The 23,756-nt window shown below is 39.1% G+C and overlaps 1 protein-coding gene across 5 annotated transcripts in view; it reads right to left on the reverse strand.

Annotated features, from left to right (window-relative positions):
* DDIAS (DNA damage induced apoptosis suppressor) overlaps positions 1-23,756 on the reverse strand; it is a 36,848-nt gene that overhangs the window by 10,621 nt on the left and 2,471 nt on the right. For 3 of the 5 annotated variants that reach the window (XM_006055630.4, XM_044943434.2, XM_044943433.2), the window contains exons 2-6: positions 16,426-16,526; positions 15,965-16,093; positions 7,809-7,970; positions 6,871-6,988; positions 2,868-5,770 (exon numbers count right to left, since the gene is read on the reverse strand). In XM_006055630.4, the coding sequence (XP_006055692.3) occupies positions 3,167-5,770; positions 6,871-6,988; positions 7,809-7,970; positions 15,965-16,093; positions 16,426-16,427 (3,015 nt within the window). In that variant the 5' untranslated portion in view covers positions 16,428-16,526 and the 3' untranslated portion in view covers positions 2,868-3,166. Of the gene's footprint in view, positions 1-2,867; positions 5,771-6,870; positions 6,989-7,808; positions 7,971-15,964; positions 16,094-16,425; positions 16,527-23,756 lie in introns of those variants that run through there. The other 2 variants (XM_044943435.2, XR_006551301.2) reach the window with 1 other exon arrangement.

Genomic DNA, 23,756 nt, shown 5'->3' on the forward strand with positions numbered 1-23,756 from the left:
CTTGCCTGGAGAATCCCAGGGACGGGGGAGCCTGGTGGGCTGCCGTCTCTGGGGTCGCACAGAGTCGGACACGACTGAAGCGACTTAGCAGCAGCAGCAGTACTCATAATGGCACAATGGATGCACCATCATGAGTAAAGATGTAACCAGCATTAAATAAATGATATTAGGGAACTGTAGAGTTAAGATCTACATAGTTCAGTACAATAGTAACTGCATTACTATTCTAATCACAGTGGGAGATATGAAATTAGCCAGGAACGGCACATTTGATAATAAAGAACATAAAGAGACTATATCCTTGGCCTATATACTAGGAAGACCCTTCACATCACTGATTGGGCAATAAACATACTCCTTTTCCTTATCCATTATTCTAAATATTCACTGACAAACCACTCTACCTTATATGGGACCATGGATTTTATAGTACATTTAAAAATCAAATTGTTTATAAAAGCCCTGTAAAAACAAAACAAAAATCCCTGCAGGCATGCCTGATTAGTCTAGGAGAAACCAGAAACCACAAAAATATTATCTTGGAAATAGAGTGCAAAGAGATCAAATAGAATATGGAATGACAAATCCACTGGATTTGAGGGTTATAAAACTACCAACACCATAGCCACTGGAGGTGGGGAGAGAGAACAAATTTCAGTAGGTTGAACAGTAAGTGACGTGAAATATGACAGTGACTATTTTTTTTGGTCAAGACTAGCTGTAAACAATAGTAGACAGAAATGTGGGAGCAACTATTACATGGAGCATCAAAAATAATAATGAGTGAAATTGACTGCATTTGAGAAAATAAAAATTCTTGAGTAAATACTGGAGAGTGGGAAAAACAGATTCACTTAACACCACTAGTAGACAACTGTAACTTTTTTTGGCCATGCTGCATGACTTGTGGGATCTTAGTTCCCCAACCAGGGACTGAACAGCAGGTCCTCAAAGTGAAAGTGCAGAATCCTAACCAATGGACTTCCAGGGAATTCTCTAATACTGACTCTATTCTTTTTCTTTTGGCTGTGCTGAGTCTTCACAGCGTGCCTGGGCTTAGTTGCCCCATGGCATGTGGGAGTTTAGTTCCCTGACCAGGGGTCAAACTTGCGCTCCCTCCACTGGAAGGCAGATTCTTAACCACTGGACCACCAAGGAAGTCCCCTCTTTACTCTTAAAAAAGAAGTACCTGAATAATAGAGATCTGGTAGGCAACATCGTAAGCAAGCAATCTTATTATCTGACATCACTAACAGTGGGGCCACTTGACATTGTGTCTCCTAATGTAATACAATATGAAAGGCACAACATAAACCTATGAGATATCTCTGTTAAAACCCTAAATCTAATTATGTTCTAGAAAATGAGACGAGACATAACCGAAAACCATGGAGTCACTTTAATGAAATCCTGCTTAAACGTCAACAATTACAAGACGATGTAGGGACAAGTTAAAAATCTTAAATATGGGCTAAACATTAGATCGGAGAAGGCAATGGCCCCCCACTCCAGTACTCTTGCCTGGAAAATCCCATGGATGGAGCCTGGTAGGCTGCAGTCCATGGGGTCGCTAAGAGTCGGACATGACTGAGCGACTTCTTTCACTTTTCACTTTCACACATTGGAGAAGGAAATGGCAACCCACTCCAGTGTTCTTGCCTGGAGAATCCCAGGGACAGGGGAGCCTGGCTGCCGTCTATGGGGTCGCACAGAGTCGGACATGGCTGAAGGACTTAGCAGCAGCAAATATTAGATAATATTGAAGATGGGTATAATGGCAACAGCCCAAACAGAAAGACAGGAGGTGGTGTTCATTATTTTCAGAGATTACAGAAGTTGTGGGTGACGAGATACAGACAAGTTGCAAAGCATGGGTGTGAGAAGGCAAGGCAATACCAGGTGATCTCCATGAAGTATGAGGCAAGGAGAGTAGGTTGGTTGGTGCCATGAAGAGTGAAGATTTGGAGTAGCTACTGTGGGGAATGGCAAAGGCAGCTGACTGGAGACACATAAAATTTTTTTTATGGGGTGCATGGACTTCCCTGGTGATACAGGGGATAAGAATTTGCCTGCCAGTGCAGAGGACGAAGTTTTGATCCCTGGTCTGGGAAGACTTCAAATACCACGGAGCAACTAAGCTCACGTGCCACAACTACTGAACGTGAGTGCTGCAACTACTGTGGCCTGTGCTCTGCAATGAGAAGCCTGTGCAACGCAATGAGGAGCAGCCCCTGCTCAGCCACTAGGGAAAACTTGTGCACAGCAGCAGATCTTTACGGGGCACAGGTGACGTGATGCTAAGGACCTGAATGTAAATTTCCCCATTTTTGCTCATTATTAGCCCTTTGGGATTATCTTCCTATCATAGAACTCATTGATACTAATTGCTTGTTTATTTGTCTAGAACATGAGTTTCTTGAGGTAAAGGGCCTTGACTTTGATTTTTGAGTTCCCAGCACCTAGCACAGTGCCTAGCATGTAGTAAAGTGAAGTTGCTCAGTTGTGTAATCCCATGGGCAGTATAGCCTAGCAGGCTCCTCCAAAGGATTAAAAAAATACAGACTAAACAAAATAGTGACAGTTTCACATTTAATTCAGTCTTTATTGACCCTTCTTCTGAGTCAAAGCCCACAGATGCTGCTGGGTTAACTGATTATCTACCATGCTCCCAGAGCAACATAAATATAATATCCATTAAAAGTTCCATCATTGTGTTAATTGTATTGTATTGAAATTGTCTATTATATTTGTCTTACCTAGTAGACTAAAATCTTTTGAGATCAGTGATCTTGTAGCTTTGTATCATAAACCCAACAGTAGTTGGCAGGCATTTTCTGATCTAAGTTGAACAACTAAGAAAGACTAAGTTTTGGTCTGCAAAAGCTTTATTTCTGCATGTATGTGTGATTTAACAAATACTTTTAACAAGCAAAATTAACAATATTACTTAAGTACAATCAACAATACAAGATAAAGTGCCAAATTATCTGAAATCAGAGCATTCTGGATAAAACACTGGGAAAAACAATGGCTTTCCCTTGTTTATAGGCATTAATAGCACCTCTTTTCTATTTGCTTCAAGTCTTCAAAATGGTAAGTCTGCTTTCCATGACACTGGAGGCAGAGTTTCCAAAGAGACGTACCTGTAAAAGCTCAGAAATTGGGTTTAGATGACATTTTGTGAGAACAGTTCAGGAGACCATGCACTTTTAGTTTCAGGTGCTGAAGGTGACCAATTTTCTGAAAATGGAAGGCAACATATGACTTCCGCACAAGAACCACGTCCCAAAACTGACTCTTTAGAAATCCAGCCTGACCTTATATTGTTACAGTCAGGAGTTTTCTGTTTTATAACTGCTGCTGTAAGCATAGTCTTTAAATTTAACTCCTTCTTAATTAAGCATTTACCAGTTCTTTGCTTGCCATATTTCAGTTTTTTTCTTGGTAACTCATTTTGATCAGGAGAATTATAAGCAGCATGGCATTTCTTTAGACCCGTGGCCCGGAATCCAAGCATATCTGAAGGAAACACTTTTTGTGTGGTAGGAGGGACCCACTCGTCAGCGTCAGTTTCAAGGCACTCAGTGACAGGATGGTTGTTGGAGACCTCTGGTGGTGTAATACCAGATATAGTAGGGCTTCTGGATTTCTGGCCAGGTGTCTTTATATTTTTTGGACAGACAGGGGTGGCCTGCTGTGCGTCCTTTGCAGAGGAAATCCTTGTTTTTTTATAGTTGGCATCAAGGTCCAAATAAAAGGCAGGTAATTTTTGGAAAGCTCCTTTCAGCCCATGAATCCTACTTTGATGGAATCTAGTAACTGGAGTTGACTGTGAACATGGAACAAAGTCTTGGCTATATTCAAAATCATATTCTGAATCTGAGTGAAAATGAGGTGGAGAGGGACAGGTTCTTGGATAGAGAGAGGCAGATGTGTTTTGCAAGGATAATTTTTGTGATGACTGGCTGGAGTTTTCAGAAAGTGATCTCCGTGAAAAATCAGATTCTGTATGATGACTTTCTGCCAAAGACTTTCCCCACTGTAAGAAAATATCCTGTGACCTTTGGGTCATTTCTGTTACAATGTCCATCTCTTTAGGACTATCATCAAAGAGATCCACAGAAGCATTGTAACTGCCTTCATGACCAGTAGAACAGTTCTGTGTTAGGTTATTACCAGTGTGTTCATAAAGCATTTCTCTCAATATATTCATACTTCTATTTGGAGTACTGTGAAAAGCTTCTAAAGGATATGTGAGTTTCCTGCAAATTGTCAAACTGTTGCCCTGATTCTTTGGCTGCCTACAGTATTGTTTATTTTCTAAGCTGGGAAAGTTGGAAACAACATTATACCTCCTAGAATGCAAAGTTGTCAACTTTTCACTCATTTCTGAAAGTGATTTTTCTCCACATCCATTATTATATTTGCTGCTGAGACAAGAATGGTCAGCCTCTGAAGTATTGTGCTTACATGAAATTTCAGTCTCACATGGTAGAATTCTCGTAGACTTAAGAGCAACTGTTGTGCCTGAGCCTTTTGAAGATGGAAACAGAGCTGACAGATGAACATTTGGTAGAGAATGTTCAGAAATATCTCTTTTATTACCACTAAAAGAGAGAGCCTCTGCTCTGTTCTCTGGCTGTGATTCCTTATGAATGCTAGGACTTGGATTTGCTTCATGGTTGGAAAGGAAGTTCTCTCTGCTGGAGTTTGCTCTGACTGTTCCTGGTGGTGACCGTAAGGCTATACGTGGTGTATGCAAGGCTCCAGGGGTTCTTTGTGGAGTCAATGATAAGCTGCTGTGGTCCACATGCAGTTTACTGATGTCATTATCTAGACGACATTTCCTGCGGCTGGCATCTGTCTGGTTTACAGCGATTTCACTTTCGATAGCTGCCAGAAATTTGTTTAGGCTTTCAGAGAGTGGCAGGTCATCCCAGATCTCAAGGTCACAGTCCTGGGAACCACTGGCTATTTCCTCAAGCCTGAGTGATGAAGATGGATAACACATACATCTCTGCTGAAAGCTAGGGAGGGTATCTACCTCCTGATTCTGGTGACATGTTATCTCATGCTGAGAATATGTAACTTCCACTGCACTGTGGAAGGATTTTGTATTCCTTGGTTCAAATCGCTCCTGTACTTTCATAGGGAATAAATTAGAGTCAGGAACTCCAATTTCATGATGATTGCTATGAATTGCACTTGGCTGATTAGCCTGTAGGCCAGGTTCTTCATCTAACTTTAGTGCTGAACTCTTTTTGTCCATATGTGAAACACGGCTCCATGAACCCTGAATGGTATCAAGGCAGCTATTGGAACCAGTGGCCTCTGCAGAGATGCACTTTCTGTTCTGGTGAAGAGTACCAATGGCCTTGCTTTGTTCCGAAGCTGAAAAACCATCATCTGTTAGTTGTGAAACAACAGAAGTGAGTTCTAGTGATAGCTGCCAGAATCCTGGAAAATAATCTTTGTCATGGGGCTCAAAACAAGAACTGCTGTCAGGGCCACATAAGCTGCTGAGATCGCTATTCGAACTTTCTAAAGCAAGTAAGTGGCTATTAGGTGTCTGGGAGCCACAGCGAAGTTTCCTGGCAGCAGAAAGCTTCAAAAGCCGACGGAAATAGTCAATGACAGTGAAGCCTACAACACTTGGGTCTGGTGGAATGATCTGGCAAGCTACAAGTGCTTTAACTACTCTCTTGTGGTCTGAGCACTGCTCTGAGAAGTTACTGGAACCTGAACCTTTTCCATGCTGGTTTTCAAAATTCTGTGAAAGAAGTAAATGAATTTAAATGAGAATAAATTTTTCTTCCTTTGACTTCAACATGAAACAGGGATTTAAAAGGTTAAAACAGATGTAGCTATAACTCCCACCCCCATAATTCAATTCCTCTAGCATGATAGGGTTATATGGAATTGTAATTATGGTGAAATAAACGTTGGAGTAAAGAGATTTGTCTTCAAATTCTGTTCCAAACATTTCCTAATGTGGGGACTTTGGATAAGTTATTAGGAGCCTCAGTTTTTTCATTTATAAAGTAAGGATACAAAGGCAGGATTATTATATTAGCAATAACATACAAAAAATTGTGGTGCTTAGCAACTAGTTGTTGTTCAATAAATGGTAGTTACTATTACATTTCTCACTAGCTTCCATAAACTTTGAATGTTTAAAGGAATGTTCTTATATTGTTAAAAACAAAAAAGGAGAAAAAGAGGCATCTAAGATTTTAACACAGAAAACCTCTGTAGCTCCTAGTTTCAACTTCCCTTTAGGTTTTCTCACTGTTCAGTTGTGAAGTGCTGTGTTCCCTTTTTAAAGCCCTGATCGCAATACAGGCAAAATATTCATTTGTTCCAGTTAGCATACAAGAGACAGAAAAGGATTATTCCTTAAGAGTCAGCACGTTCTTAAGACTTCTTCTACAGTCACTTTTATATAAGACCATCCTTCCTAACCTATTCTAAGAGTTATCAGTATTCAGTTACTTTGCTTTCAATGTTACTTCCCTCCTCCTTTTTGTAGATACGAGTTGATCAAAGTTTTACTATAGAATCTAAACCGAATTTAGAGAGCACAGTAAGTACCAAATATCAAAACAAAATACCTAATGCTTATGAATTTATAATAAATTTAGATTTCTAAAACTCTGAAAGCCTTTCAACAGGGCTCTTCTAGCTTTTGAAAGAGGAACTTGTCATATACATGATGTTTTAAAGGATCACCTATAGCCTATTTTTATGTAGTTTAAAGGGTTTCTACAGGCCCTCACATTTATGACTCCTAAAAACTACTTAGAAAATTAAAACAGTTTCACTACAATGGAAATATTAGCTTAATACTAAGAACAAACTAGTCTCAATTACCGTCACTCCAAAAACAAAGTTTTGTCCGACAAAGCAAGTTTCCACTGCTTTAGTTAATAGGTTTTGAGTTGTATCACTGCCCAGAGTTTCTGGTATTTCACTGGGATCCTGAATGTACCTTAATTGAAAAGAAAATAAAAAATGGGAGAGCATGAAACTTTTAAGTTACATATAGAAAAAAGAAATGTGACTTTAACAGCTAGGTGTTTTGTTCCCTCTGAATTCCTATAGCCTAGAAAGACAAAAGCAGTTGATCAAGTGTGAATAAAGTAGATGCCTGTCTAGTAACCAGGCCTAGCAATTATTCTAAAAGTGGCAGTGGGAGAAGTGGTGGGATCTTTAGCCCTTCTCCTCAGTGTAGAGGGAAGTCTTTCCCCATCGCTGGCAATCCTGGCTGTGGTCCTTGGCTTTTCCTTTCTTCAAATCAGTTTGCTCAAAGCTACAAGGAGATGGACAGAGATTTTCTCTCTCTATAAATATATACTTACATTGTCAGGACAACATCTTAACAGGTCCAACTATGCAGATGAAGTTGCAATGCAAATGAAATAAATGACAAAATTTCAACTTCTGATATGTAAATATTCCTTCAAATAGCTTCTTCTACCTCAAGAGACCTTAGCCACTTGATTTGAATAATCCTTCAGTTTGAAATGATTTTACTTTCTTCATCTATATTTCTCTAACTTGGATTAAAGTTTTTTAATTTAATACTCTATTTACAGTTTAGTTGGTCTGAATAAAAGGAGCATGGTTTAACATTATCACAATATGTATTCATAAAATAAACATCTTTCTCTTTCTTTCTTATCTTTTTAAATGAACTGATGATTTGAGGTCAAGGGATCATCTTTTTACTAAATGCGTATTATTTTAAAAACACATATCTTCAAACTTGATGTACGTGTCTAGGAAAAGAATGCTTTAAATATTCTTACCTGTGCAAACCAGTGGCTGTGAGACCAAAAAATGCATCTAAGCAGCTTCCAAATACAGTAACGCCAAATAATTTGTTTGATTCTGCAACTTTTAAGGAAAGCTTGTATCTGTAAATGGCATTTTCAGCTTCACCAGTAGAGCCACATTTTGGACAATAAGACCTGGAAAAGGGCAGGGAAAAAAGAGATGTTCACTAACTTTTTTTGTGATGTAAAATAAATCTGGCAAAGTGAAGGTTAAAAATATTTTCTGTACAAAATGTACAACTTACATTGTAAAATGATTTCAGATCAACCTCTTTTAAATTTTCTCTATTTATAAGTTACTTTTACTGGTGGGGACAAACTAAATATAGCGAAGTAAATGCCACACCAAGAAAAGACCTAAAATTTAATGTCTATCTTCTGTTCAAAGAACAATGAGTAATCTTTAAATATTTGTAAAGTTTCTAGTCATATTTTTCTCACTATGATAAAGATAACTTAACTTTTAAAAAATTCATTGAAATATGTTGAGAATTTATTAGATTACAGAAACTAGGTACAAAACATCTTGTTTAACTTGTGTTGCAATTATGGTCAAAGTCTTTCTTATTAAAAAATACTATGTGTCAAGTATAACACTACTGTAATGCACTAGCTCTCTGGTCTTGGAATATATATTAAGATCTTTAAACTTAAACTTACTCATCTGTGAAATCCAGGATTGAAGAAGGATAAAATGAGGCAAAGTATAAGAAATAAAGTTAAAGAGTCTAGTATAGATCTTGTCAAATTAATCTGTTTAGTCTGTTGCTCTCTTATGATTAAATATTGGTTTACTGACACTTCTGCTTATGTTTCCCTCTTTTCTAGTTGTTTGTACTATTTTGGAATTCTGCTACCTATCTTTAACATTTTTAGTTTAGCAAACTGACCCCTTAAAACATCTATGGTAATGGTTAATTCTAGAATGTTTTTTCTTCATGTCGCTAATGATTTGGCTTAAAAAAAGTGGAAAAGTGCAAACAGAAAATAATGTTAAAACGTAGCAGTATAAATTTGATTGCTTCCAGATAGCCACTACTGCTGCTGCTGCTGCTAAGTCACTTCAGTCGAGTCCGACTCTGTGCGACCCCATAGACGGCAGCCCACCAGACTTCCCCGCCCTTGGGATTCTCCAGGCAAGAACACTGGAGTGGTTGCCATTTCCTTCTCCAATGCATGAAAGTGAAAAGTTAAAGTGAAGTTGCTCAGTCGTGCCCGACTCTTAGCGACCCCATGGACTGCAGCCTACCAGGCTCCTCTGTCCATGGATTTTCCAGGCAAGAGTACTGGAGTGGGGTTCCATTGCCTTCTCCGAGATAGCCACTAGGGGGAGCCTAAATTCCATGACTCACAAGGTGACTATTTTGAACAAAGGTTAATCCTTCATATAAATTACTGATTCGCCCACGTTACATTTGTGCTAATTATTTTTTTATCCACAATGATAATGGAACTGTGACAATCCATTCATATAATCTTAACCAAACTGGCTGGAGTTTGTGTTGTATTCTGGGCATAGAATAAGTGAAGGTAATCCACTTACCAGGGTGATAAAACCTCACTAGTACCAAGCTCTAGTGAAATGAATTAGTGTTTTAAATGTTTTAAACATATATTAGAACTTGTTCAAAAATTATGTATTAATAATGCATTCAAGTCTAATGCAAAATTCTTAGCAAATCTTAGAATTAATATGCATCAGTGTTTTACAATTTATAAACGTTTTCACAACCAAGGTAAGAGAAACCCAAGTAAGACAGTAGGCGCTGAAAGAGGGCATCAGAGGGCAGACAGACTGAAACCACAATCACAGACAACTAGCCAGTCTGATCAAACGGACCACAGCCTTGTCTATCTATGAAACTAAGCCATGCCGGGTGGGGCCACCCAAGATGGACGGGTCATGGTGGACAGGTCTGACAGCATGTGGTCCACTGGAGAAGAGAATGGCAAACCACTTCAGTATTCTTGCCTTGAGAACCCCATGAAGAGTATGAAAAGGCAAAAGATAGGATACTGAAAGATGAACTCCCCAGATCGGTAGGTGCCCAATATGCTACTGGAGATCAGTGGAGAAATAACTCCAGAAAGAATGAAGGGATGGAGCCAAAGCAAAAACAACACCCAGTTGTGCATGGGACTGGTGATAGAAGCAAGGTCCGATGCTGTAAAGAGCAATATTGCATAGGAACCTGGAATGTTAGGTCCATGAATCAAGGCAAATTGGAAGTGGTCAGACAGGAGATGGCAAGAGTGAACATCGACATTCTAGGAATCAGTGAACTAAGGTGGACTGGAATAGGTGAATTTAATTTAGATGACAATTATATCTACTACTGTGGGCAGGAATCCCTTAGAAGAAATGGAGTAGCCATTATAGTTAACAAAAGTCCAAAATACAGTACTTGGATGCAATCTCAAAAATGACAGAATGATCTCTGTTCATTTCCAAGGCAAACCATTCAACATCACGGTAATCCAAGTCTATGCCCCAATCAGTAATGCTGAAGAAGCTGAAGTTGAACGGTTCTATGAAGACCTACAAGACCTTTTAGAACTAACACCCAAAAGAGATGTCCTTTTCGTCATAGGGGACTGGAATGCAAAAGTAGGAAGTCAAGAAACACCTGGAGTAACAGGCAAATTTGGCCTTGGAATACAGAATGAAGCAGGGCAAAGGCTAATAGAGTTCTGCCAAGAGAACTCACTGGTCATAGCAAACACCCTTTTCAGACAACACAAGAGAAGACTCTACACATAGACATCACCAGATGGCCAACCAACAATGAAATCAGACTGATTATATTCTTTGCAGGCAAAGATGGAGAAGCTCTATACAGTCAGCAAAAACAAGACTGGGAGCTGACTGTGGCTCAGATCATGACTCCTTATTGCCAAATTCAGATTTAAATTGAAGGGAGTGGAGAAAACCACTAGACCATTCAGGTATGACCTAAATCAAGTTCCTTACGATTACACAGTGGAAGTGAGAAATAGATTTAAGGGATTAGATCTGATAGACAGAGTGCCTGATGAACTATGGAAGGAGGCTCATGACACTGTACAGGAGACAGAGATCAAGGCCATTCCCATGGAAAAGAAATGCAAAAAAGCAAAATGGCTGTCTGGGGAGGCCTTATAAATAGCTGTGAAAAGAAGAGAAGCGAAAAGTAAAAGAGAAAAGAAAAGATATAAGCATCTGAATGCAGAGTTCCAAAGAATAGCAAGAAGAGATAAGAAAGCCTTCCTCAGCGATCAATGCAAAGAAATAGAGGAAAGCAATAGAATGGGAAAGACTAGAGATCTCTTCAAGAAAATTAGAGATACCAAGGGAACATTTCACACAAAGATGAGCTCAATAAAACAAAGAAATGGTATGGACCTAACAGAAGCAGAAGATATTAAGAAGAGATGGCAAGAATACACAGAAGACCTATACAAAAAAGATCTTCACGACCCAGATAATCACGATGGTGTGATCACTGACCTAGAGTCAGACATCCTGGAATGTGAAGTTAAGTGGGCCTTAGAAAGCATCACTACGAACAAAGCTAGTGGAGGTGATGGAATTCCAGTGGAGCTATTTCAAATCCTGAAGATGATGCTGTGAAAGTGCTGCACTCAATATGCCAGCAAATTTGGAAAACTCAGCAGTGGCCACAGGACTGGAAAAGGTCAGTTTTCATTCCAATCCCAAAGAAAGGCAATGCCAAAGAATGCTCAAACTACCGCACAATTGCACGCATCTCACACGCTAGTAAAGTAATGCTCAAAATTCTCCAAGCCAGGCTTCAACAATACATGTACCATGAACTTCCAGATATTCAAGCTGGTTTTAGAAAAGGCAGAGGAACCAGAGATCAAATTGCCAACATCCTCTGGATCATCGAAAAAGCAAGAGAGTTCCAGAAAAGCATCTATTTCTGCTTTATTGACTATGCCAAAGCCTTTGACTGTGTGGATCACAATAAACTGTGGAGAATTCTGAAAGAGATGGGAATACGAGACCACCTGATCTGCCTCTTGAGAAATTTGTATTCAGGTCAGGAAGCAACAGTTAGAACTGGACATGGAACAACAGACTGGTTCTAAATAGGAAAAGGAGTACGTCAAGGCTGTATGTTGTTACTCTGCTTATTTAACTTATATGCAGAGTACATCGTGAGAAACGCTGGCCTGGAGGAAGCACAAGCTGGAATCAAGATTGCCGGAAGAAATATCAATAACCTCAGATATGCAGATGATACCACTCTTATGGCAGAAAGAGAAGAATTAAAGGGCTTCTTGATGAGGGTGCAAGAGGAGAGTGAAAAAGTTGACTTAAAGCTCAACCTACAGAAAAGTAAGGTCATAGCATCTGGTCCCATCACTTCAAGGGAAATAGATGGGGAAACAGTGGCTGACTTTATTTTTGGGGGCTCCAAAATCACTGCAGATGGTGATGGCAGCCATGAAATTAAAAGACGCTTACTCCTTCGAAGGAAAGTTATGACCAACCTAGAAAGCATATTGAAAAGCAGAGACATTACTTTGTCAACAAAGGTCCGTCTAGTCAAGGTTATGGTTTTTCCAGTGGTCATGTATGGCTGTGAGAGTTGGACTGTGAAGAAAGCTGAGTGCCGAAGAATTGATGTTTTTAAACTGTGGTGTTGGAGAAGACTCTTGAGAGTCCTTTGGACTGCAAGGAGATCCAACCAGTCCATCCCAAAGGAGATCAGTCCTGGGTGTTTATTGAAAGGACTGATGCTAAAGCTGAAACTCCAAAACTTTGGCCACCTGATGTGAAGAGTTGACTCATTTGAAAAGACCCTGATGCTGAGAAAGATTGAGGGCAGGAGAAGCGGACAACAGAGGATGAGATGGTTGGATGGCCTCACCAACTCAATGGACATGGCTTTGGGTAAACTCCGGGAGTTGGTGATGCACAGGGAGGCCTGGTGTGCTGCAGTTCATGGGGTTGCAGAGTTGGACACGACTGAGTGACTGAACTGAACTCATATTTTATTTGTTTTGATAGGTAAACAAGGCATTTACCCCATTCACAAAACTGGGAAATTGGGGTGAATTGTTGCCCAAGGTGACAAAGTTAGTGATTTTTTATGACCAAATCCAAGGCTTTGGATTCTTTGCCGGGAGTTCCATCTTGGATGATAACTATAGGAATGGTATGGTTAAGAATGAACTATCTTATAAATAGAGAATATCAATGATAGCCTAAGAAAGACTAGAATTAGCATATTACTAAGTTATGACCAACCTAGATAGCATATTGAAAAGCAGAGACATTACTTTGCCAACAAAGGTCCATCTAGTCAAGGCTATGGTTTTTCCAGTGGTCATGTATGGATGTGAGAGTTGGACTGTGAAGAAAGCTGAGTGCCGAAGAATTGATGCTTTTGAACTGTGGTGTTGGAGAAGACTCTTGAGAGTCCCTTGGACTGCAAGGAGATCCAACCAGTCCATTCTGAAGGAGATCAGCCCTTGGATTTCTTTGGAAGGAATGATGCTAAAGCTGAAACTCCAGTACTTTGGCTACCTCATGCAAAGAGTTGACTCACTGGAAAAGACTGATGCTGGCAGGGATTGGGGGCAGGAGGAAAAGGGGATGACAGAGGATGAGATGGCTGGATGGCATCACCGACTCGATGAATGTGAGTTTGAGTGAACTCTGGGAGTTGGTGATGGACAGGGAGGCCTGGCGTGCTGCGATTCATGGGGTTGCAGAGTCGGACACAACTGAGCAACTAAACTGAACTGAACTGAGAGTTAATGCATTATTAGCAATTATGAATATATATACTAAATTATATATTTTTATATTATATGTAAAATGAAGGTATTTATTTATGCAGTTTCCTTTAATCCTTTTGGGAATAAGCTAAGCCTTAACTGAAATAAATGTTAGTGTGGAGTAGATCAGAGCTTTACAAACTTCAATATGCAAATCAATCACCTAGGGATCTTGTTAAAAACGAAGATCCTGATTCACTATGTCTGGGACAAGGCCCAAGTTTCTGCATTTCTAACAAGCTCTCAGGTGATGCTGATGCAGCTGTTCCTCAGACCACATTTTGAGAAGCAAGGGTAGAGACAACACATTCAAGTCACAGTCTCTGATTTAATTTCTAAAGGCACTCCTATATCCAAAATGTCACTTTTTATGGAATAGCAGTGCACTGAATATGGCAGCAAATTTGGAAAACTCAGCAATGGCCACCAGACTGGAAAAGGTCAGTTTTCATTCCAATCCCAAAGAAGAGCAATGCCAAGGAATGCTCAAATTACTGTACAACTGCACTCATTTCACATTACCAAGATTATGCTCAAAATCCTTCAAGTTAGGCTTCACCGGTACATGAACTGAGAACCTCCAGATGTGCAAGCTGGATTTAGAAAAGGTAGAGAAACCAGAGATGAAATTGCCTACATCTGTTGGATCATAGAAAAGGCAAGACAATTCCAAAAACACATCTACTTTAGTTTCAATGATTATGCTAAAGCCTTTGACTATGTGGATCACCACAAACTAGAAAATTCTCAAAGAGATGGGAATACCAGATCACCTTACCCGTCTCCTGAGAAACTTGTATGCAGGTCAAGCAGCAACAGTTAGAACTGGACTTTGAACAACTGACTGGTTCAAAGTTGGGAAAGGAGTACATCAATGCTATGTATTGTCACCCTGCTTATTTAACTTATATGCAGAGTACATGATGCGAAATGCCAGGCTGGATGACTCACAAGCTGGAATCAAGACTGCCAGGAAAAATGTCAACCTCAGATATGCAGATGATGGTACTTTAATGACAGAAATCGAAGAGGAACTAAAGGGCTTCTTGATGAGGGTGAAAGAGGAGAGTGAAAAGGCTGGTTTAAAACTCAACATGCAAAAAACTAAGATCATGGCACCCGATCCCATCACTTCATGGCAAATAGATGGGGAAACAATGGAAACAGTTGCAGATTTTATTTTCTTGGGCTCCAAAATTGTGGACGGTGACTGCAGCCATCAAATTAAAAGACACTTGCTCCTTGGAAGGAAAGCTATGATAAACCTAGACAGCATATGAAAAAGCAAAGACCTCACTTTGCGACAAAGGTCTATATAGTAAAAGCTATGGTCTTTTCAGTAGTCATGTACAGATGTTGAGAGCTGGACCATAATGAAGGCTGAGAGCTGAAGAACTGATGCTTTCAAACTGTGGTGCTGGAGAAGATTCTTTAGAGTCCCTAGGACTGCAAGAAGATCAAACCAGTCAATCCTAAGGGAAATCAATCCTGAATATTCATTGGAAGGACTGATGCTGAAGCTGAAGCTCCAAAACTTTGGCCCCCTAATGCAAAGAGATGACTTGTTGGAAAAGATTTTGATGATGAGAAAGATTGAAGGCAAAGGGAAAAAAAGGCGGCAGAGGGTGAGGTAATTAGATAGAGTGTCACCAACTCAATGGACATGAATTTGAGTAAACTTCAGGAGATAGTGAGGGACGGGGAAGCCTGGTGTGATGTAATCCAGGGTTGCCAAGAATCAGACATGACTTGGCAAGTAAACAACAATTACTAGTTTGAGCTGGGTGGATGGTTTATATGGACAAATGAGTTGCCTTCTGTGCTCGTAATTTATGTATATGTAAGTTTGTTCCTTCATATGAAATTATCATATTCACATACACGCCCACACATATATGCATATGATAATCTTCTCAAATGAAGACCAAACTTGAAAAAAATTCTGAGGGTTCGTTTAAGTATTGATTTATTTGGCTGTGTTAGTTCTTAGCTGCAGCAAGCAGGCTTCTTTGTAGTAGTGGTGTGCGGCCTCTAGGGCACGCAGGCTCAGTAGTCATCGTGTACAGGCTTAGTTGCCCCACTGCATGTGGGATCTTACTTCCCTGACCAGGGATCAAATCTGCATCCCTTGCATTGGAGGGCAGATTCTAAACCACTGGACCATCAGGGAAGTTCCCCCCAAACTAACTTTATACAGCTGACCCTTGAACAACACAGGTTTGAACTGCAGGGGTATACTTATCCATGGATTCCACCCCTACCCCCCAACAGTACTGTATATTCTGTGGTTGGTTGAATTCTTATATTTTCCTTCTCACACTTTCAGGGTTTATTTTTACCTTTTGGAGACCAGGATTATCCGAGAGAGGCACTTTTGACATGAAGGATATATAAAACTAGAATTCTGAAGAGCAAGAACTGAGGCAAGAAGAAATTTTCTTCTTCTATTCATGTGTTCCCAATGTGGCCTGCAAAACAAAGTAACTGTGGGATGAATGGCAAATCTTTAACTGCATGTGAATAACTCATTTCTTAGGAAAATCACCTAACCTTCACTACAAAGTCAATAGATGTTTTTTGTAGTAAGTGTCAGTATATTGGAAAACTAATTGTCTTTTTCTACATAGTTAAGAAAGTAAGACTTAAAACAGAGTAGCTCAAGCAAATATTGGGTTTTTGAATAAATGTTCTACCCTGGTAATTCAAGAAAGGTATCATTTAACTTCTTTCAACATCTTTAAAGAAGAGCTATACAGAACTTGTTTCTACCATTAACAGGAAAGAACGTAAATGAACTTACATGAATGTTTAAACCCGAACTGGTGGGAAACAGTTCTTTTTAGCGGGAAAATATCACTTCATTAGATTTCAGTATTTGGGCTCGGTACATTTTTATACAACCTGAAGAGGGAAAAAAAAGACATTTTAGAGTGTACAAATAGAAAAATAAAAATCAAAGGAGAGTTCAAAGTGCTTTATGAGCCTTGTATAAAACACATCAGAGAAGTAAAACAATAAAATAGCAATTCACCTCTTTTATATTTTCTTTTTAAATAACCTAACCCTACACCTAAAGCAACTAGAAAAGGAAGAAATGAAGAACCCTAGGGTTAGTAGAAGGAAAGAAATCTTAAAAATTAGAGCAGAAATAAATGCAAAAGAAACAAAAGAGACCATAGCAAAAATCAACAAAGCCAAAAGCTGGTTCTTTGAAAGGATAAATAAAATTGACAAACCATTAGCCAGACTCATCAAGAAACAAAGGGAGAAAAATCAAATCAATAAAATTAGAAATGAAAATGGAGAGATCACAACAGACAACACAGAAATACAAAGGTTCATAAGAGACTACTATCAACAATTATATGCCAATAAAATGGACAACGTGGAAGAAATGGACAAATTCTTAGAAAAGTACAACTTTCCAAAACTCGACCAGGAAGAAATAGAAAATCTTAACAGACCCATCACAAGCACGGAAATTGAAACTGTAATCAAAAATCTTCCAGCAAACAAAAGCCCAGGTCCAGACGGCTTCACAGCTGAATTCTACCAAAAATTTAGAGAAGAGCTAACACCTATCCTGCTCAAACTCTTCCAGAAAATTGCAGAGGAAGGTAAACTTCCAAACTCATTCTATGAGGCCACCATCACCCTAATACCAAAACCTGACAAAGATCCCACAAAAAAAAGAAAACTACAGGCCAATATCACTGATGAACACAGATGCAAAAATCCTTAACAAAATTCTAGCAATCAGAATCCAACAACATATTAAAAAGATCATACACCATGACCAAGTGGGCTTTATCCCAGGGATGCAAGGATTCTTCAATACCAGCAAATCAATCAATGTAATACACCACATTAACAAATTGAAAAATAAAAACCATATGATTATCTCAATAGATGCAGAGAAAGCCTTTGACAAAATTTAACACCCATTTATGATAAAAACTCTCCAGAAAGCAGGAATAGAAGGAACATACCTCAACATCATAAAAGCTATATATGACAAACCCACAGCAAACATTATCCTCAATGGTGAAAAATTGAAAGCATTTTCTCTAAAGTCAGGAACAAGACAAGGGTGCCCACTTTCACCATTACTATTCAACATAGTTTTGGAAGTTTTGGCCACAGCAATCAGAGCAGAAAAAGAAATAAAAGGAATTCAAATTGGAAAAGAAGAAGTAAAACTCTCACTATTTGCAGATGACATGATCCTCTACATAGAAAACCCTAAAGACTCCACCAGAAAATTACTAGAACTAATCAATGATTATAGTAAAGTTGCAGGATATAAAATCAACATACAGAAATCCCTTGCATTCCTATACACTAATAATGAGAAAACAGAAAGAGAAATTAAGGAAACAATTCCATTCACCATTGCTACGAAAAGAATAAAATACTTAGGAATATATCTACCTAAAGAAATTAAAGACCTATATATAGAAAACTATAAAACACAGGTGAAAGAAATCAAAGAGGACACTAACAGATGGAGAAATATACCATGTTCATGGATTGGAAGAATCAATATAGTGAAAATGAGTATACTACCCAAAGCAATTTATAGATTCAATGCAATCCCTATTAAGCTACCAACGGTATTCTTCACAGAGCTAGAACAAATAATTTCACAATTTGTATGGAAATACAAAAAACCTCGAATAGCCAAAGCGATCTTGAGAAAGAAGAATGGAACTGGAGGAATCAACCTACCTGACTTCAGGCTCTATTACAAAGCCACAGTTATCAAGACAGTATGGTACTGGCACAAAGACAGAAATATTGATCAATGGAACAAAATAGAAAGCCCAGAGATAAATCCACACACATATGGACACCTTATCTTTGACAAAGGAGGTAAGAATATACAATGGATTAAAGACAATCTCTTTAACAAGTGGTGCTGGGAAAACTGGTCAACCACTTGTAAAAGAATGAAACTAGAACACTTTCTAACACCGTACACAAAAATAAACTCAAAATGGATTAAAGATCTCAACGTAAGACCAGAAACTATAAAACTCCTAGAGGAGAACAGGCAAAACACTCTCCTACATACAGCACAGCAGGATCCTCTATGACCCACCTCCCAGAATATTGGAAATAAAAGCAAAAATAAACAAATGGGACCTAATTAAACTTAAAAGCTTCTGCACAACAAAGGAAACTATTAGCAAGGTGAAAAGGCAGCCTTCAGAATGGGAGAAAATAATAGCAAATGAAGCAACTGACAAACAACAAATCTCAAAAATATACAAGCAACTCCTACAGCTCAATTCCAGAAAAATAAATGACCCAATCAAAAAATGGGCCAAAGAACTAAATAGACATTTCTCCAAAGAAGACATACAGATGGCTAACAAACACATGAAAAGATGCTCAACATCACTCATTATCAGAGAAATGCAAATCAAAACCATTATGAGGTACCATTTCACGCCAGTCAGAATGGCTGCGATCCAAAAGTCTACAAGCAATAAATGCTGGAGAGGGTGTGGAGAAAAGGGAACCCTCTTACACTGTTGGTGGGAATGCAAACTAGTACAGCCACTATGGAGAACAGTGTGGAGATTCCTTAAAAAATCGGAAATAGAACTGCCATATGATTCAGCAATCCCACTGCTGGGCATACACACTGAGGAAACCAGAAGGGAAAGAGACACATGTACCCCAATGTTCATCGCAGCACTGTTTATAATAGCCAGGACATGGAAGCAACCTAGATGCCCATCAGCAGATGAATGGATAAGAAAGCAGTGGTACATATACACAATGGAGTATTACTCAGCCATTAAAAAGAATACATTTGAATCAGTTCTAATGAGGTGGATGAAACTGGAGCCTATTATACAGAGTGAAGTAAGCCAGAAAGAAAAACACCAATACAGTATACTAACGCATATATATGGAATTTAGAAAGATGGTAACAATAACCCTGTGTACGAGACAGCAAGAGAGACACTGATGTATAGATCAGTCTTATGGACTCTGCGGGAGAGGGAGAGGGTGGGGAGATTTGGGAGAATGGCATTGAGACATATATAATATCATGTATGAAACGAGTCTCCAGTCCAGGTTCGATGCACGATACTGGATGCTTGGGGCTGGTGCACTGGGACGACCCAGGGGGAGGGTGTGGGGTGGGGGAAGGGAGGGGGGTTCAGGATGGGGGGCACGGGTGTACCTGTGGCGGATTCATTTCGATGTTTGGCGGAGCTAATACAATATTGTAAAGTTTAAAAATAAAATAAAATTAAAAAAAAATTCAAATGTTGGTTTATCAAAAATTTTAGTTTGTATATAGCATAATGTAAATGCTCTGAAATAAACATCTCCTTGGATGTTCAAGATAAAGCTATATCAATAAATTTTCAGTTGTAAACACATGGCAAAAACTTTCAATTTCTGAAAATCGGTGAAACGTTCTGAGACTGGCATCAGTAAATTTTGATAAAGTGGAAGTCATTAGTTTTAAAATCATAATAAAATCTTTTACATATAGCTCATCCTGAGGATGATCACAATTTTTTAAGTGTGATTTTGGAATGGATATCTTAAAAGTGACACTAATCCTGTCTATCAAGCAGAATATTTCTGTGAAAACAAAATCTTGCCACCGAAGGCAGTAAGACGGAAACTTACAAAGATTATAGATAAATGGATTTACATAAATCACTGATTTATGTTATTAAAGGGGGCATAAGAAACAAAAAAAAAAGAAAAAGCAAAGACATTTCACCCTGCTTAATTCTTGTTGAAGTCCTTGCTTTTGTACCCTTAGGTATACATGACTAATAAGTTTCTACCAAAAGCAGATACGTATTCCTAGATTTGGCTGTCACCTTAGGTCACATGGCAATCTCTAAGGATAAGGTAGAGGAGGTGACATAGTAGAAAGGCAGGCCAGAGAACACTGCTATTATTAGTGCTACTGACTTCAAGTTCCTTCTTGCCAAGTGGCAAATGATGGAATGTATGTCAGTAAAGGCATCTTTTCCAAACATCTCTAAAACCCAGTCTGGGTACAGTGTTAATATGGTGGTACAGCTACCTATGTGCTTAAAAGTGAAGTGTTAATTGTTCAGTCATATCTGACTCTTTGCAACCCCATGGACTGTACACCGCCAGGCTCCTCTGTCCATGGGATTCTTCAGTCAAGAACACTGGAGTGGGTTGCCATTTTCTCCTCCAGGGAATCTTCCTGACCCAAGGATTGAACCTGTCTCCTGCACTGCAAGCAGATTCTTTACCATGAGCCACAAAAGAAGCCCATATATGAGCTAGGGGAGATAAAACAGGGCAAAACTCCCTCCTGAAAATGTAGTCTTTTATCTGCTTAAAACCTTCTAGTTTGAAATGAAGCTTCAATTCCCCACAATGCCTGTAAGGCCTTAGCTCATCTAGCACCACCTCTTTGACCTCACCTTGTCCCACTTGCCCTCTTTAATCACTACACTTCAAGCCATGCCAGCCTTCTTTCTGCTCCTTAAATGCACAAAATAACTTCTCTTTTCAGGCTTCTGTTCTTACTTTTCTCTTTGTCTATAAAGCTTTTCCCTTAGTTCTTCAAATAGTTGGCTCTCATTCTCGTCATTAAATCTTTAATATTACCCTGTAGAGAGCCCCTTTTCATTTCAATAAATACTGTCTTCTACTTGGTTTCCATGATATCATCTATTTTATTCCTTTATGGTCCTAACCACACTTTTGATATATGCCATCATGAAAATGTATGTATCAGATGATACATGCTCCCTCGTTTCTGTTAGTTCTACCCTCATTAGTCTGAAAGTTTCATGAAGATGGGGGCCTGGTCTATCAAGTCACCAGTAAATGAAAAACATATATAAGCAGACATATTTGAGAATTAATTTCTAAATTAATTGTGCAAGCACTAATTGCTATATTTTTAAAGGCAAGAAATTGGTTAAATTGTTATTATTTAAGGGTTTATTGCCCTCTAGTGGAGAAATAAGTATGTTCAGAAAACTATAATAATGGTTGGTAACTTGGAGAACTGAAATGAAAAAGGTCATTAAGGTATTTTTATTATTTTTGTTTCACTTGGTAAACTAGGCAAATGGCAAAAAGCCTTTCCATCCATTGGCAGTGGACAAATATGAAATCAGATCCTTTAAGGCAGTCACTATTAGTCATTCCAAATACTGCATTTTAGACTCTTTTGTTGACCATGATGGCTACTCCATTTCTTCTGAGGGATTCCTGCCCGCAGTAGTAGATATAATGGTAATCTGAGTTAAATTCACCCATTCCAGTCCATTTTAGTTCGCTGATTCATAGAATGTCAATGTTCACTCTTGCCATCTCCTGTTTGACCACTTTCAATTTGCCTTGATTCATGGACCTAACATTCCAGGTTCCTATGCAATATTGCTCTTTACAGCATCAGACCTTGCTTCTATCACCAGTCCCATCCACAAGTGGGTATTGTTTTTGCTTTGGCTCCATCCCTTCATTCTTTCTGGAGTTATTTCTCCACTGATCTCCAGTAGCATATTGGGCACCTACTGACCTGGGGAGTTCCTCTTTCAGTATCCTATCATTTTGCCTTTTCATACTGTTCATGGGGTTCTCAAGGCAAGAATACTGAAGTGGTTTGCCATTCCCTTCTCCAGTGGACCACATTCTGTGCCCCAACCAGTAACTCTGAAGAAGCTGAAGTTGAATGGTTCTATGAAGACCTACAAGACCTTTTAGAACTAACACCCACAAAAGATGTCCTTTTCATTATAGGGGACTGGAATGCAAAAGTAGGAAGTCAAGAAACACCTGGAGTAACAGGCAAATTTGGCCTTGGAGTGCAAAATGAAGCAGGGCAAAGGCTAATAGAGTTTTGCCAAGAGAACGCACTGGTCAATCCTTTTCCAAAAACACAAAAGACTCTACACATGGACATCACCAGATGGTCAACACCAAAATCAGATTGATTATATTCTTTGCAGCCAAAGATGGAGAAGCTCTATACAGTCAACAAAAACAAGACCAGGAGCTGACTGTGGCTCAGATCATGAACTCCTTATTGCCAAATTCAGACTTAAATTGAAGAAAGTAGGGAAAACCACTAGACCATTCAGGTATGACCTAAATCAAGTCCCTTATGATTATACAGTGGAAGTAAGAAATAGATTTAAGGGACTAGATCTGATAGATACAGTGCCTGATGAACTATGGACTGAGGTTCGTGATATTGTACAGGAGACAGGGATCAAGACCATCCCCATGGAAAAGAAATGCAAAAAAGCAAAATGGCTGTCTGAGGAGGCCTTACAAATAGCTGTGAAAAGAAGAGAAGTGAAAAGCAAAGGAGAAAAGGAAAGATATACCCATCTGACTCAGAGTTCCAAAGAATAGCAAGGAGAGATAAGAAAGCCTTCCTCAGCAATCAATGCAGAGAAATAAAGGAAAACAACAGAATGGGAAAGACTAGAGATCTCTTCAAGAAAATTATAGAGATACCAAGGGAACATTTCATGCAAAGATGGGCTCGATAAAGGATACAAATGGTATAGACCTAACAGAAGCAGAAGATATTAAGAAAAGGTGGCAAGAATACACAGAAGAACTGTATAAAAAAGATCTTCACGACCTAGATAATCACGATGTTATGATTACTCACCTAGAGCCAGACATCCTGGAATGTGAAGTCAAATGGGCCTTAGAAAGCATCACTATGAACAAAGCTAGTGGAGGTGATGGAATTGCAGTGGAGCTATTTCAAATCCTGAAAGATGATGCTGTGAAAGTGCTGCACTCAATATGCCAGCAAATTTGGAAAACTCAGCAGTGGCCACAGGACTGGAAAAGGTCAGTTTTCATTTCAATCCCAAAGAAGAATTGATGCTTTTGAACTGTGGTGTTGGAGAAGACTCTTGAGAGTCCCTTGGACTGCAAGGAGATCTAACCGTCCATTCTAAAGGATATCAGCCCTGGGTGTTCTTTGGAAGGAATGATGCTAAAGCTGAAACTCCAGTACTTTGGCCACCTCACGCAAAGAGCTGACTCATTGGAAAAGACTCTGATTATGGGAGGGATTGGGGGCAAGAGGAAAAGGGGATGACAGAGATTGAGATGGCTGGATGGCGTCACCAACTCGAT

This window comes from Bubalus bubalis, chromosome 5 (genome assembly GCF_019923935.1).
Source record: "Bubalus bubalis isolate 160015118507 breed Murrah chromosome 5, NDDB_SH_1, whole genome shotgun sequence".
Taxonomy (NCBI): domain Eukaryota; kingdom Metazoa; phylum Chordata; class Mammalia; order Artiodactyla; family Bovidae; genus Bubalus; species Bubalus bubalis.